At 67.2% G+C, this 15404-nt stretch overlaps 1 protein-coding gene across 1 annotated transcript in view; it reads left to right on the top strand.

The window, feature by feature from the left end:
• Positions 1-15404, top strand: part of RYR1 (ryanodine receptor 1) — a gene marked incomplete at its 3' end in the record, with an annotated part of 75343 nt that overhangs the window by 35704 nt on the left and 24235 nt on the right. Inside the window, 26 exon segments of the mRNA XM_082333490.1 lie at positions 555-828; positions 1334-1448; positions 1528-1660; positions 3167-3261; positions 3362-3497; positions 4123-4309; positions 4895-5006; positions 5084-5204; positions 6106-6275; positions 6884-7104; positions 8361-8451; positions 8535-8675; positions 9305-9468; positions 9542-9620; positions 9870-9959; positions 10600-10740; positions 10887-10964; positions 11044-11119; positions 11903-12026; positions 12276-12391; positions 12920-12987; positions 13484-13605; positions 13896-13945; positions 14040-14100; positions 14489-14727; positions 15093-15174. Coding sequence (XP_082189616.1) covers positions 555-828; positions 1334-1448; positions 1528-1660; positions 3167-3261; positions 3362-3497; positions 4123-4309; positions 4895-5006; positions 5084-5204; positions 6106-6275; positions 6884-7104; positions 8361-8451; positions 8535-8675; positions 9305-9468; positions 9542-9620; positions 9870-9959; positions 10600-10740; positions 10887-10964; positions 11044-11119; positions 11903-12026; positions 12276-12391; positions 12920-12987; positions 13484-13605; positions 13896-13945; positions 14040-14100; positions 14489-14727; positions 15093-15174 — 3286 coding nt within the window.

The following is a 15404-nucleotide window of genomic DNA, read 5'->3' as shown; positions in this document are numbered from 1 at the left end:
CCCAAGGCATGGCCAAGCTGTCCCCAAGGCATGGTTGAGCCATCACCAACCAAGCTGTCCCCAAGGCATTGGCCAAGCTGTCCCCAAGGCATGGTTGAGCCATCACCAACCAAGCTGTCCCCAAGGCATTGGCCAAGCTGTCCCCAAGGCATGGTTGAGCCATCACCAACCAAGCTGTCCCCAAGGCATTGGCCAAGCTGTCCCCAAGGCATGGTTGAGCCATCACCAACTGAGCTGTCCCCAAGGCGTTGACCAAGCTGTCCCCAAGGCATGGCCAAGCTGTCCCCAAGGCGTTGACCAAGCTGTCCCCAAGGCATGGTTGAGCCATTGCCAACCAAGCTGTCCCCAAGGCATGGCCAGGCTGTCCCCAAGGCATGGCCAGGCTGTCCCCAGGGCGCCAACTGAGTTGTCCCCAAGTCATGGCCAAGCCATCCCCAAGGTGATGGTGGGCTCGGGCTGCGCCGAGCTGTCCCCAAGCCACCGCCCACCCACCCCCGTCCCTGCGGGGCTGTCCCCGTCCCCGCGGGGTGGCCCCAGCTGTCCCCCGTCCCCAGGCACGCTGCAGGAGCTGATCTCGCAGACGATGGTGCACTGGGCGCAGGAGTCCTTCATCCAGAGCCCCGAGCTGGTGCGCGCCATGTTCAGCCTCCTGCACCGGCAGTACGACGGGCTGGGGGAGCTGGTGCGCGCCCTCCCCAAGGCCTACACCATCAGCGCCCTCTCCGTCCCCGACACCACCGCCCTCCTCGAGTGCCTGGGCCAGATCCGCTCCCTCCTCATCGTCCAGATGGGCCCCGAGGAGGAGAACCTCATGATACAGAGCATCGGGTGGGTGCACGGACCGCGCCCCGGGCACCCTGCGTCCCCCCGGGCACCCTGCATCCCCGTCCAGCACCCTGCATCCCCATCCAGCACCCTGCATCGCCCCCAGACACCCCATATTGCTTTCCAGCACCCTACATCCCCCCCTGGACACCCCACACCCCCACCCAGCGCTCCCTGTCCCCTTCCTGCACCTTGTCCCCCCCAGGCACCCTGTGTCCCCTGGGTACCCAATGTCCCCTCCCTGGGCACCCCATATCCCGCTCTGGGCACCCCATGTCCCCTCTGGGCAACCCCTGTCCCCTCCCTGGGTACCCTGTGTCCCTCTGGGCACCCCCTGTCCCCCCCCGGGCACCCCCTGTCCCTGCCCTGGGCTCCCCCAAGCACTCGCTACCCTCCCAGCACCCCATATTCCCCCCTGGCACCCACATCCTCCCTGGGCACTGTCGGGACACCCAGGCACCCCACGGTGACCCCCCGCCTTGTCCCCTTTGTGTGTCCCCCCCCCCAGGAACATCATGAACAACAAGGTCTTCTACCAGCACCCCAACCTGATGCGGGCGCTGGGGATGCACGAGACCGTCATGCAGGTGATGGTCAGCGTGCTGGGCGGCGGCGAGTCCAAGGTGAGCCCCCTCCCCTGGCTGTCCCCCACCCCGGGACCCCCCCGCTGTCCCCTGACCCCCCCGGGTTCTCCCCCCGCAGGAGATTCGCTTCCCCAAGATGGTGACCAACTGCTGCCGCTTCCTCTGCTACTTCTGCCGCATCAGCCGCCAGAACCAGCGCTCCATGTTCGACCACCTCGGCTACCTGCTGGAGAACAGCAGCATCGGCCTGGGTGAGCCGGCACCCCCCGGGGCCCCCCGGCACCCCCCGGGGCCCCCCATCCCCTCCCCGGCCCCTCCCTGCCACCCCTGCCCTGCCTGCTGCCAGCAGCATCCCCGGAGAGACGAGTCCTGTCCTCTGCATCCCCCAGCCTGGCACCCTGGGATCCCTGCATCCCCCAGCCTGGCACCCTGGGGTCCCTGCGTCCCCCAGCCTGGCACCCTGGGGTCCCTGCACCCCTAATGTGGTACCCTGGGGTCCCTGCATCCCCCAGCCTGGCACCCTGGGATCCCTGCATCCCCCAGCCTGGCACCCTGGGATCCCTGCACCCCTAACCTGGCACCCTGGGATCCCTGCACCCCTAACCTGGCACCCTGGGGTCCCTGCATCCCCCAGCCTGGCACCCTGGGGTCCCTGCGTCCCCCAGCCTGGCACCCTGGGATCCCTGCACCCCTAATGTGGTACCCTGGGGTCCCTGCATCCCCCAGCCTGGCACCCTGGGATCCCTGCATCCCCCAGCCTGGCACCCTGGGATCCCTGCACCCCTAACCTGGCACCCTGGGGTCCCTGCACCCCTAACCTGGCACCCTGGGGTCCCTGCATCCCCCAGCCTGGCACCCTGGGGTCCCTGCATCCCCCAACCTGGCACCCTGGGATCCCTGCACCCCTAATGTGGCACCCTGGGGTCCCTGCATCCCCCAGCCTGGCACCCTGGGATCCCTGTGTCCCCCAGCCTGGCACCCTGGGGTCCCTGCACCCCTAATGTGGCACCCTGGGGTCCCTGCATCCCCCAGCCTGGCACCCTGGGGATCTCTGCATCTCCAGCCTGGCACCCTGGGGTCCCTGCACCCCTAACTTGGCACCCTGGGGTCCCTGCACCCCTAATGTGGCACCCTGGGGGTCCCTGCATCCCCCAGCCTGGCACCCTGGGGATCTCTGCATCTCCAGCCTGGCACCCTGGGGTCCCTGCACCCCTAACTTGGCACCCTGGGGTCCCTGCACCCCTAATGTGGCACCCTGGGGGTCTCTGCATCCCCCAGCCTGGCACCCTGGGGATCTCTGCATCCCTAATGTGGTACCCTGGGGTCCCTGCATCCCCCAGCCTGGTACCCTGGGGTCCCTGCACCCCTAACCTGGCACCCTGGGTGTCTCTGCATCCCCCAACCTGGCACCCTGGGGTTCCTGCATCCCCAGCCTGGCACCCTGGGGGTCTCTGCATCCCTAATGTGGTACCGTGGGGTCCCTGCATCCCCCAGCCTGGCACCCTGGGGGTCCTGCATCCCCCAGCCTGGCACCCTGGGGATCCCTGCACCCCTAACCTGGCACCCTGGGGTCCCTGCATCCCCCAGCCTGGCACCCTGGGGTCCCTGCATCCCTAACCCGGCACCCTGGGGTCCCTGCATCCCCAGCCTGGCACCCGGTGGGGGGTGTCCTGCACCCCTTGAGCCCACCCCTGGCCATGCAGCAGCCCCGGGTGCCCACAGGCAGCACCCTGACCCCCCGCTGTCCCCCTCCCCAGGCATGCGGGGCTCGACCCCCCTGGATGTGGCGGCCGCCTCCGTCATCGACAACAACGAGCTGGCGCTGGCGCTGAAGGAGCAGGACCTGGAGAAGGTGGGTGCCCCGGGGACGGGGCGGGGGGACGTGTCCCTGCGTGTCCCCCCGTGCGAGGTCCTCGTGCGAGGTCCCCGTGCGAGCTGGGTGCCCGCCGCAGGTGGTGACGTACCTGGCGAGCTGCGGGCTGCAGAGCTGCCCCATGCTGCTCTCCAAGGGGTACCCCGACATCGGCTGGAACCCCTGCGGCGGCGAGCGCTACCTCGACTTCCTCCGCTTCGCCGTCTTCGTCAACGGTGAGCAGGGGGATGTCCTCACGTCCCCTCCCTGGGTCCTGCCTGGGGGGTCCCTGTGTCCCCATCCTGGCACCCTGGGGGTCCCTGAACCCTCATGTCCCCAACCTGGCACCCTGGGGTCCCTGTGTCCCTATCCTGGCACCCTGGGGGTCCCTGAACCCTCATGTCCCCAACCTGGCACCCTGGGGTCCCTGTGTCCCTATCCTGGCACCCTGGGGGTCCCTGAACCCTCATGTCCCCAACCTGGCACCCTGGGGTCCCTGTGTCCCCAACCTGGCACCCTGGGGGTCTGTGCACCCTTCATGTCCCCAACCTGGCACCCTGGGGTCCCTGTGTGCCCATCCTGGCACCCTGGGGGTCCCTGCACCCCCTCGTACCCCATCCTGGCACCCTGGGGGTCCCTGCACCCCCATGTCCCCATCCTGGCACCCTGGGGGTCCCTGCACCCCCTCGTACTCCATCCTGGCACCCTGGGGTCCCTGTGTCCCCATCCTGGCACCCTGGGGGTCTGTGCACCCCCCTGTACCCCATCCTGGCACCCTGAGGGTCCGTGACCCGGGGGTCCCTGGGGGTCCCTGCCCCTCCTGGCCCCCGGGGGTCCCTGGCAGCCCGCTGTGTGCCGCAGGGGAGAGCGTGGAGGAGAACGCCAACGTGGTGGTGCGGCTGCTGATCCGGCGGCCCGAGTGCTTCGGGCCGGCGCTGCGGGGCGAGGGGGGCAGCGGGCTGCTGGCCGCCATCCAGGACGCCCTCCACATCGCCCAGGACCCTGCCCGCGACGGGCCCACCGGCCGGAGGGAGCGGCGGCGGGAGCCGTGCGTGGGATGGGGGCCGCTGGGGCGGGCGCGGCCCGGGGGGCGGCTGGCGCTGCGAGCGTCCCCATCCCCTGCCCTACAGGGATGCGGGGGTCCCCGTGTCCCTGCGATGTCCCCCATGCCCCGACCCCATGCTTCAGGGATGCTGGGGGTCCCCGAATGCCCCCTGACCCCCTGTTCCCATGCTGCGGGGATGCTGGGGGTCCCCATGATGCCCCCTGACCCCCCCGTTCCCATGCTTCAGGGATGCTGGGGGTCCCCACGATGCCCCCTGACCCCCCTGTTCCCATGCTGTGGGGATGCTGGGGGTCCCCACGATGCCCCCTGACCCCCCCGTTCCCATGCTGCGGGGATGCTGTGTCCCCATGCCAGGGTGATGCCTGGTGGTCCCTCACCCTGCTGTCCCCATGGATGCTGGGGGTCCCCAGGTCCCCACGATGCCCTCCATCCCCTCACCCTGTGGTCCCCATGCTGTGGGGATGCTGGGGGTCCCCATGATGCCCCCTGACCCCCTGTCCCCAAGCTGCAGGGATGCTGGGGGTCCCCCTGATGGCCCCCCACCTGCTGACCCCCCATCCCACGCAGGTTTGGGGGCGAGGAGCCGCCCGAGGAGAACCGGGTGCACCTGGGCAACGCCATCATGTCCTTCTACGCCGCCCTCATCGACCTGCTGGGCCGCTGCGCCCCCGAGATGCACGTAAGGAGGCGGGATGGGGCCGTGGGGGGCCACGGCGGGGGGCCAGGGCCGGGGGTGACCCCCACCTCGCCCCCCAGCTGATCCAGGCGGGCAAGGGGGAGGCTCTGCGGATCCGGGCCATCCTCCGCTCCCTCGTGCCCCTCGAGGACCTGGTGGGCATCATCAGCCTCCCCCTGCAGATCCCCGCCCTCGGCAAAGGTGGGTGCCCGTGGGGGGCACGGGGTGGCCGGCCACCCTGGGGGGCACCGGGCTGGGGGGATGTGGGGTGCCCAGTGGGATGGGGGGATGTGGGGTGCCCTGCCACCCTGGGGGGCACCGGGATGGGGGGATGTGGGGTGCCCAGTGGGATGGGGGGATGTGGGGTGCCCTGCCACCCTGGGGGGCACCGGGATGGGGGGATGTGGGGTGCCCAGTGGGATGGGGGGATGTGGGGTGCCCTGCCACCCTGGGGGGCACTGGGATGGGGGGACATGGGGTGCCCAACCAGACTGGGGGGAACTGGGATAGGGGGACCTTGGGGTTCTCAGCCAGACTGGAGGGCACTGGGATGGGGGGACAGGGGGTGCCCAGCCACCCTGGGGGGCTCCGGGCTGGGGTGACATAGGGGTGTCCAGCAGGATGGGGGGGAACTGGGATGGGGGGATGTGGGGTGCCCAGCCAGACTGGGGGGGAGCTGGGATAGGGGGACCTCAGGGTTCCCAGCCAGACTGGGGGGCACTGGGATGGAGGGACAGCGGGTGCCCAGCCATACCGGGGGGCACTGGGCTGGGGGAAACATGGAGAACACCCAGCCAGACTGGAGGTTACTGGTTTTGAGGGCACAGGGGGGTGCCCAGCCAGACTGGGGGGCACTGGGCTGGGGGGAAACACCCAGCCAGACTGGACGTTACTGGTTTGGGGGGGACAGAAGGGTGCCCAGCCACACTGGGGGGGCACCAGGCTTGGGGGAGCAGAGGGATGCCCACCAGCCTGGGGGGGCACCGGGGTGATCGAGGGGCAGGCAGCCCCCCGGGGCGCAGGCAGGGCCACGGGCAGGGGTGCAGCCCCCCGGGGGGGGCGGGCAGGGCTGCAGCCCCCCCAGCGCTGCCGGCCCCCGCAGACGGCAACGTGGTGGAGCCGCGGATGGCGGCCAGCTTCGTGCCGGAGCACAAGGCGCCCATGGTGCTCTTCCTCGACCGCGTCTACGGCGTCGAGAGCCAGGAGTTCCTGCTGCACGTGCTGGAGGTGGGCTTCCTGCCCGACATGCGGGCAGCTGCCTCCCTCGACACGGTGAGACCCCCGCCGCGGGCCTGCCTGCCCTGCCCTGCCCTGCCCCGCCCCCGGGGGGGGTCCCCCAAACCTGCCCTGTGGGATGGGGCTGGCGTCCCCCAAACCTGCCCTGTGGGATGGGGCTGGCGTCCCCCACACCTGCCCTATGGGATGGATAAGGGGTCCCCCAAACCTGCCCTGCCCTATGGGATGGGTATGGGGTCCCCAAACCTGCCCTAAGGGATGGGTCTGGGGTCCCCCAACCTGCCCTGCCCTATGGGATGGGTATGGGGTCCCCAAACCTGCCTTATGGGATGGATAAGGGGTCCCCCAACCTGCCCTGCCCTATGGGATGGGTATGGGGTCCCCAAACCTGCCTTATGGGATGGGTATGGGGTCCCCAAACCTGCCCTGCCCAATGGGATGGGTATGGGATCCCCCAAACCTGCCTTATGGGATGGATAAGGGGTCCCCCAACCTGCCCTGCCCTATGGGATGGGTATGGGATCCCCCAAACCTACCTTATGGGATGGGTATGGGGTCCCCCAAACCTGCCCTGCCCAATGGGATGGGTATTGGGGTCCCCCTGCCCCACGGGGTCCTGACGCACCCCACGGCCGCCCCGCCAGGCCACCTTCAGCACGACGGAGATGGCGCTGGCGCTGAACCGGTACCTGTGCCTGGCGGTCCTGCCGCTCATCACCAAGTGCGCCCCGCTCTTCGCCGGCACCGAGCACCGCGCCATCATGGTGGACTCCATGCTGCACACCATCTACCGCCTCTCCCGCGGCCGCTCCCTCACCAAGGCCCAGCGCGACGTCATCGAGGAGTGCCTCATGGCCCTCTGCCGGTGGGACCCCCGACCCCCCGTCCCCCCGCACCCCTGAATCACCCCGAACCTCGGCGTCGTCCCCCCGTACCCCCCCATAGCCCCCCGGGTCCCTGCATCCCCCCCATAGCCCCCCCGAAACCCTGTGTCACCCCACACACCCCTATACCCCGCCTCACCCCCCCACGCCCCCCTATATCCCCTCTATACCGCTGCATACCCCCTGTATCCCTTCTATAGCCCCTCTACACCCCCTATAGCCCCTATATCCCCTCTATACTGCTGCATACCCCCTGTATCCCTTCTATAGCCCCTCTACACCCTCTATAGCCCCTATATCCCCTCTATACCGCTGCATACCCCCTGTATCCCTTCTATACCTCTGTACACTCCCTATAACCCCTCTACACACCCCCATACCCCCTATAGCCCCTCTATACTGCTGCATACGCCCTGTATCCCTTCTATAGCCCCTCTACACCCCCTATAGCCCCTCTACACACCCCCACACCCCCTATAGCCCCTCTACACCCTGCTATATCTCCTCTATACCCCTGCATACCCCCTACATCCCCTCTAAACCCTCCATATTCCCTCTATACTCCTTTTACCTCCTATATTCTGTCTACACACCCCTATATATCCTCTATGCCCCTTTATACCTCCTATACCCCCTCTAACCAACCTATATCTCCGCTGTACCCCTGCATATGCCCTATAGCCTCTCTAACCCCCCATACCTCTTCTACACCCCTGCACACCCCTATATCCCCTCTACATCCCCCTATGTTCCCTCTACACCCCTGCATACCCCTATATCCCCTCTACACCCCCTTATATTCCCTCTACACCCCTGCATACCCCCTATATCCCCTCTACCTCCCCTTATATTCCCTCTACACCCCTGCACACCCCGCTATATCCCCTCTACACCCCTTATATCCCCTCCACACCCCTGCATACATCCTATATCTCCTCTGCACCCCCTATATCCCCTCTGCATGCCTGCACACCCCCCATATCCCCTCTATACCCCCCATATCCCCTCTACAGCCCCCTATATCCCCTCCACACCCCGCTGTATCCCCTCTACACCCCTGCATACCCCCATATCTCCTCTACACCCCCCTCTATCCCCCCTATATCCCCTCTACACCCCCCTAAATCTCCTCCAAATCCCCTATATCCCCTCTACAACCCCTTATATCCCCTCTACAACCCCTGCACCCCCCCTCTGCCCCCCCTAACCCCCCGATATCCCTCCTATACGCCCCCAGGTACATCCGTCCCTCCATGCTGCAGCATCTCCTCCGCCGCCTGGTCTTCGACGTCCCCATCCTCAACGAGTTCGCCAAGATGCCCCTCAAGGTGGGGTGGTGGGCCGACGCTGGGGGCGGGGGGGGGTCCCGGTGGCGGGGGTGACCTCATGCCGCCGCCATGTCCCCCCCCAGCTGCTGACGAACCACTACGAGCGGTGCTGGAAGTACTACTGCCTGCCCAGCGGCTGGCCCAACCAGGGCGTCAGCTCGGAGGAGGAGCTCCACCTCACCCGCAAGCTCTTCTGGGGCATCTTCGAGTCCCTGGCGCACAAGGTCCGGGGGGGACAGGGCGGGGAGGGGGATGGGGACGCGGGGACGGGGATATGGGGGGCTGAGAGGGATGGGGACGTGGGTGGTGGGGACACAGGGATGGGGAGATGGGGATATGGGGGGCTGAGTGGGATGGGGATGTGGGTGGTGGGGACACAGGGATGGGGAGATGGGGACGTGGAGGGCTGAGTGGGATGGGGATGTGGGTGGTGGGGACACAGGGATGGGGAGATGGGGACGTGGAGGGCTGAGTGGGATGGGGACATGGGTGGTGGGGACATGGGTGGTGGGGACACGGGGATGGGGGCATGGTGGGCTGAGTGGGATGGGGACATGGGGATGGGGACAGGGAGGGCTGAGTGGGATGGGGACAGGGTGATGGGGATGATGGGGGCACAGAGGTGGGGACACGGGGGACACGGGGATGGGGACACAGGGCCCAACCTGCACAGGGACAGGGGGACCTGGACCAGGCTGGAGACACGGGGAGCCGGGGGGACCTGGGGTGGTCCAGGGGGACCTGTGGGGGACTTGGTGGTGACACGGTGGGGGGCTGTGGGGACAGCGGGTGGCTCTGAGGGGCTGCAGGGGCGGGGGGTGGCAGGGTGTCACCCCTCGCGCCCCCCGCCCAGCGCTTCGACGCGGAGCTGTACAAGCTGGCCATGCCGTGCCTCTGCGCCATCGCCGGCGCCCTCCCTCCCGACTACGTGGACGCCAGCTACTCCTCCAAGACGGAGAAGAAGGCTTCCGTCGACGCCGAGGGCAACTTCGACCCCAAGCCCGTCGAGACCCTCAAGTAGGGTCCATACCACCCCCCCCAGCCCCGCCCGGGCTCGGTCCCATCCTGACCCCCCGTGTGTCCCCCCCAGTGTCATCATCCCCGAGAAGCTGGACGGTTTCATCAACAAGTACGCGGAGTACACCCACGAGAAGTGGGCTTTCGACAAGGTGGGGACCCCCCCAGCACCTCCCTGAGGTCCCTGCATCCCCCTGGACCCCCGGGCACCTGCATGATGCCCCCAAGGACCCCCCTTTTCCCCTCTCGGTCCCCCCCATACCTGCATGACCCCACCGCACCCCTGGGACCCCCACCCCAAGCTCTCCCTGCTCCTCTGAGCACCCTGGACCCCCCCCGCCCTTGCACATCAGCCCCCTCCCACGTCCCAGCGCCCCCATGACGTTCCCATCCCTCGGCAGATCCAGAACAACTGGTCCTTTGGGGAGACGGTGGATGAAGAAGCCAAGACTCACCCCATGCTGCGACCCTACAAGACCTTCTCTGAGAAGGTACCGTGTGTGTCCCCTGCTGGGACCCCCCCAGCCCCAGCTGGACACCCCCAGCCCTGCCCAGATCCACCAACCCCATCCATCCCCCTCAACCTCATTGAGATCCCCCTCAACCTCATTGAGATCCCCCTCAACCTCATTGAGGATCCCCCTCAACCTCATTGAGGATCCCCCTCAACCTCATTGAGAATCCTCCTCAACCTCATTGAGAATCCTCCTCAACCTCATTGAGAATCCTCCTCAACCTCATTGAGATCCCTCAACCTCATCCATCCTCCTCAACCTCATCCATCCTCCTCAACCTCATCCATCCTCCTCAACCTCATTGAGATCCTCCTCAACCTCATTGAGATTCCCCGTCAACCTCATCGAGATCCTCCCCAACCTCATTGAGATCCCCCTCAACCTCATTGAGATCCCTCAACCCTATCTGCCCTCCCCAGCCCAATCCTGATCCTCTAACCTCATCTGGACCACCCCAACCCCATCCAGACCCCTCAACTCTCTCCAGACCCCCCCAAAACCTCATTTGACTTCCTGGCTCTGTCCAGACCCCCCCAACCCTCCTCGACCTCCCAGCTGAGGGGCTATGCTGGGGGGCAGCCAAGGGCACCCCATGAGCCCCACCTCTGCCCCTCAGGACAAGGAGATCTACCGGTGGCCCATCAAGGAGTCCCTGAAGGCCATGCTGGCCTGGGAGTGGATGGTGGAGAAGGCCCGCGAGGGCGAGGAGGACAAGGTGGAGAAGAAGAAGACCCGCAAGATCTCCCAGTCTGCCCAGGTGGGGCCCAGATGCCTGGTCCCCCCTCCAAGAACCCCTGGGGGCCCCTGGGGTCCATGGGGTGGTGAAGGAGGACCCCAAACCCCTGGGGGTCCGTGGGGTTGCCCCCTCCCCATAGTCCCCCTTACACTGCCCTGTCCCCCCAGGCCACCTACGACCCCAGCCACGGCTACAGCCCCCAGCCCGTGGACCTGTCGGGGGTGACGCTGTCCCGGGAGCTGCAGGTGAGTGTCCCCCCGTGCCCCCCCATGTCCCCCCCATCCCTGCCTTGGACCCCCCCCCCCACCTGGCCGTGTCCCCCAGGCCATGGCGGAGCAGCTGGCCGAGAACTACCACAACACCTGGGGCCGCAAGAAGAAGCAGGAGCTGGAGGCCAAGGGTGAGCACCCTCCCTGTCCCCCCACCCTATGGGCGCCCCCGCACCCCATGGAGCTGGGCTGCACACCCATGGGTGCTGCCTCCCCAGGGATTGTCCTTCCCCCTGCATCTCCCGTGGGTGCTGCTCCCATGGGTGCTCCTCTCCGCCTGCATCCCCCACGGGTGCTCCTCTCCTCCTCCATCCCCTCCCATGGATGCTCCTCTCCCCCTGCATCTCCCATGGATGCTCCTCTCCTCCTCCATCCCCCCATGGATGCTCCTCTCCCCCTGCATCTCCCATGGGTGCTCCTCTCCTTCTCCATCCCCTCCCATGGGTGCTCCTCTCCGCCTGCATCCCCCACGGGTGCTCCTCTCCTCCTCCATCCCCTCCCATGGATGCTCCTCTCCCCCCACACCACCCATGGATGCTCCTCTCCTCCTCCATCCCCTCCCATGGATGCTCCTCTCCGCCTGCATCTCCCATGGGTGCTCCTCTCCTCCTCCATCTCCTCCCATGGGTGCTCCTCTCCCCCTGCATCTCCCATGGGTGCTCCTCTCCTTCTCCATCCCCCCCATGGATGCTCCTCTCCGCCTGCACCACCCATGGCTGCTCCTCTCCTTCTATCTCCTCCCATGGATGCTCCTCTCCCCCTGCATCTCCCATGGGTGCTCCTCTCCCCCTGCATCTCCCATGGGTGCTCCTCTCCCCCTCCATCTCCCATGGGTGCTCCTCTCCCCCTCCATCTCCTCCCATGGGTGCTCCTGTCCCCCCCACGCCACCCCTGGGTGCTGACGGGGGTGCCAGGGGGGGGCTCGCACCCCCTGCTCGTGCCCTACGACACGCTGACGGCCAAGGAGAAAGCGCGGGACCGCGAGAAGGCGCAGGAGCTCCTCAAGTTCCTGCAGCTCAACGGCTACGCCGTCACCCGGTGGGTGGGGGGCTGGGGGGCTCTGGGGGGCACCCAGGCATCCGGGGGGGCACAAGGGGGCCGGGTGGTCTTGGGAGGGGTGGGTGCAGGGAGGCTTTGGGGACACGGGGGGATTTGAGGGGCAGCAGGGTTGTGGTCCGCAGCCCCCGCTGGAGATGGGGGTCTGGGGGGAGCATGCGGATGGGGTTTTGGGGGGGGGGGAAGGATGGGGAGGTGGGGGTGTGGGCCCCCCCTAACCCCCCGCTGCAGGGGGCTGAAGGACATGGAGCTGGACACCTCCTCCATCGAGAAGCGCTTCGCCTACGGCTTCCTGCAGCAGCTGCTCAAGTGGATGGACATCTCCCAGGAGTTCATCGCCCACCTGGGTACGGCCCCGGGACCCCCCCCCCCGAACCCCTTGGGACCCCCCTGAACCCCTTGGGACCCCCCCTCCATCCCTTGGCACCCCCCCAGATCCTCCTCGGACCCTTCTGGTGATCCCTTGAGACCTCCTTGGACCCCTTGAGACCCCTTTGAACATCTTGAGACCTCCGTGGATGTCTTAAAGGACCCCCTTGAACCTCTTGGACCCCTTGAGACCCCCTTGGACCCCTTAAAGGACACCCTTGGACCCCTTGAGACCCCCTTTGGACCCCTTGAGCCCCCTTGGACCTCTTGAGACCTCCTTGGATCTCTTGAGACTCCCCCCCTTGGACCCCTTAAGACCCCCTTGACACCCCCTTGGACCTCTTTAAGACCCCCTTGAGCTCCTTGAGACCCCCCCCAGGTGCCCCTGCCATCCCTGGACCCTCACCCAGTGCTGCCCCAGACCCCTCGGGTTTCCCTGGGACCCCCCGGCTGCTTGTCCCCGTGTCCCCCCCTTGTGTCCCCCCCTGACGGCCTGCCCCCCGCAGAGGCGGTGGTGAGCAGCGGGCGGGTGGAGAAGTCCCCCCACGAGCAGGAGATCAAGTTCTTCGCCAAGGTCAGAGGGACGCCAAAGTGTGGGTGGGGGGAACCCAAAATGGGGGGGTCCAGGTGTGTGGGGAGCACAGGGTGGCTTTGGTACAGGCACCCCATCAGACCCCACCCCAGGGAGATGGGCAATGGGCTCTTTGGGGTCTCTGTGGGGTGTTTGGGGTCCCCTATAGGGTGTTTGGGGTCTCTGTGGGGTATTTAGGGTCCCCCATGGGCTCTTTGGGGTCTCTGTGGGGTATTTGGGGTCCCCTAAGCGTGTTTGGGGCCTTTATGGGGTATTTGGGGTCCCTGTGGGCAGTTTGGGGTCCCCTATAGGGTGTTTGGGGTCTCTATCTGGTGTGTGAGTCCCTGGGGTCCCCACAGGGAGTCAAGGTGGACCCCATACGATGCTGAGGTGTTCCTTAGAGGGCTCTTGGGGTCCCTATGGGGTGTTTGGGGGCATGTGGGTGTTTGGGGTCCCTCACGGGGTGTTGGGGACCCCCTGACCCCGCCGTCCCCCCCAGATCCTGCTGCCCCTCATCAACCAGTACTTCCACAACCACTGCCTCTACTTCCTCTCCACCCCGGCCAAGGTGCTGGGCAGCGGCGGGCACGCCTCCAACAAGGAGAAGGAGATGATCACCAGGTGGGGGGCACCCCCGGACCCCCAGCCATGGGGCTCCCCGACCCCCAGATCCCCAGCCACGGGGCTCCTGGACCCCCGGACTCCTGGCCATGGGGCTCCTGGAACCCCAGACCCCTGGGCACGGGGCACCCGGACCCTTGGGCAATGGGGATGCCCCATCCCACCCCCTGCTCTCGGGGGGCTCCTGGGGTCCCCCTGCGCCCCATCCTCTGGCTGAGGGGTCTTGGGGTCCACACTGTCCCCTCGCTGGGGGTCTTGGGGACCCCCCCTGAACCTTCATCCCCCATCAGCCTCTTCTGCAAGCTGGCTGCGCTCGTCCGCCACCGCGTCTCGCTCTTCGGTAAGGGGACACAGCCGGGGACCCCCGTGGTGGGTGGGGGGTGGGGGGGTGCCCCGGTGGCACCTGACCCCCCCGTCCCTGTCCCCGTCCCCAGGGACCGACGCGCCGGCCGTGGTGAACTGCCTGCACATCCTCGCCCGCTCCCTGGACGCCAGGTGGGACGGGGTCCCGGTGCCGCCACGGTGCTGCCCTTGTCCCCACGGTGTCCCAGTGCCACCATCCCTGTCCCCACGGTGTCCCAGTGCTCCCCTGATGCCATCCCTGTCCTTGCCATGTCCCAATGCCACCCTAACACCATCCCTGTCCCCAAGGTATCCGATGCTGCCCCGATGCCATCCCTGTCCCCCAGTACCCGATGCCACCCCAGTGCCATCCTCGTCCCCATGGTCGCCTGTCCCCGACGCTGCCAGGGTGGTGGCCGTGCCTTGTGTCCCCAACACTGCCCACGCGTGTCCCCATGTGGTGGCCATGCCCCGTGTCCCCAACACTGCCCACGCGTGTCCCCGGGGCGGTGGCCGTGCCGGTGCTGAGTGTCCCCCCCAGGACGGTGATGAAGTCGGGCCCCGAGATCGTCAAGGCGGGGCTGCGGTCCTTCTTCGAGAGCGCCTCCGAGGACATCGAGAAGATGGTGGAGAACCTCAAGCTGGGGAAGGTGACGCAGAGCCGCACCCAGGTGAAGGGGGTGGCCCAGAACATCAACTACACCACGGTGGCCCTCCTGCCCGTCCTCACCTCCCTCTTCGAGCACGTGGCGCAGCATCAGTTCGGGGACGACGTCATCCGTGAGCCCGCAGGGACGGGGGGACACCATGGGGACGTGTTGGGGACAGGGGGCTCAGCAGGGATGCGGGACATGGGGAGACATTGGGGATGGGGGCTCAGCAGGGACAGGGGACATGTGGGGACATGAGGACATGGGGATATGTTGGGGACAGGGGGCTCAGCAGGGACAGGGGACACTTTGGGGACACTTGGGGACAGGACAGCATGTTGTTGGGAAGGTGGCAGGGATGGAGGACGCTTGGGAGATGGGAGGCTTTGGGGACAAGGTGCTGGGGCCGGTGGGGGGTGCTGGGGCAGTTTGGGGGTGCAGGGACCCCTCGGGTATTGGGGACACCGCAGCCCTGACTGTCCCCTGTCCCCGCAGTCGATGACGTCCAGGTCTCCTGCTACCGCATCCTGTGCAGCATCTACTCACTGGGCACCACCAGGAACCCCTACGTGGAGAGGTGGGGGGCCGGGGGGGCTGCGACCCCCAAACCCCTCTGCCTGCAGACCTGGGGGTGCCTGTGGGGTGCCCATGACCTTGGGGTGCCTGTGGCTTTGGGATGGCAATGCCCATGGGGGACCCGTGGCTGTGGGGTGGCCCATGAGGTGCCCCATGAGGTGCCCCTGGGTCTGGGGTGCCCATGGGATGCCCGTGGGTCTGGGGTGCCCATGGGGTGGCCCTGGGCTACCT

The sequence above is a fragment of the Platalea leucorodia genome (assembly GCF_965183815.1).
Source record: "Platalea leucorodia genome assembly, chromosome: 26".
Taxonomy (NCBI): Eukaryota; Metazoa; Chordata; class Aves; order Pelecaniformes; family Threskiornithidae; genus Platalea; species Platalea leucorodia.
Note: the sequence above shows the minus strand (reverse complement) of the source record. Positions and strands in the feature narration are given on the sequence as shown.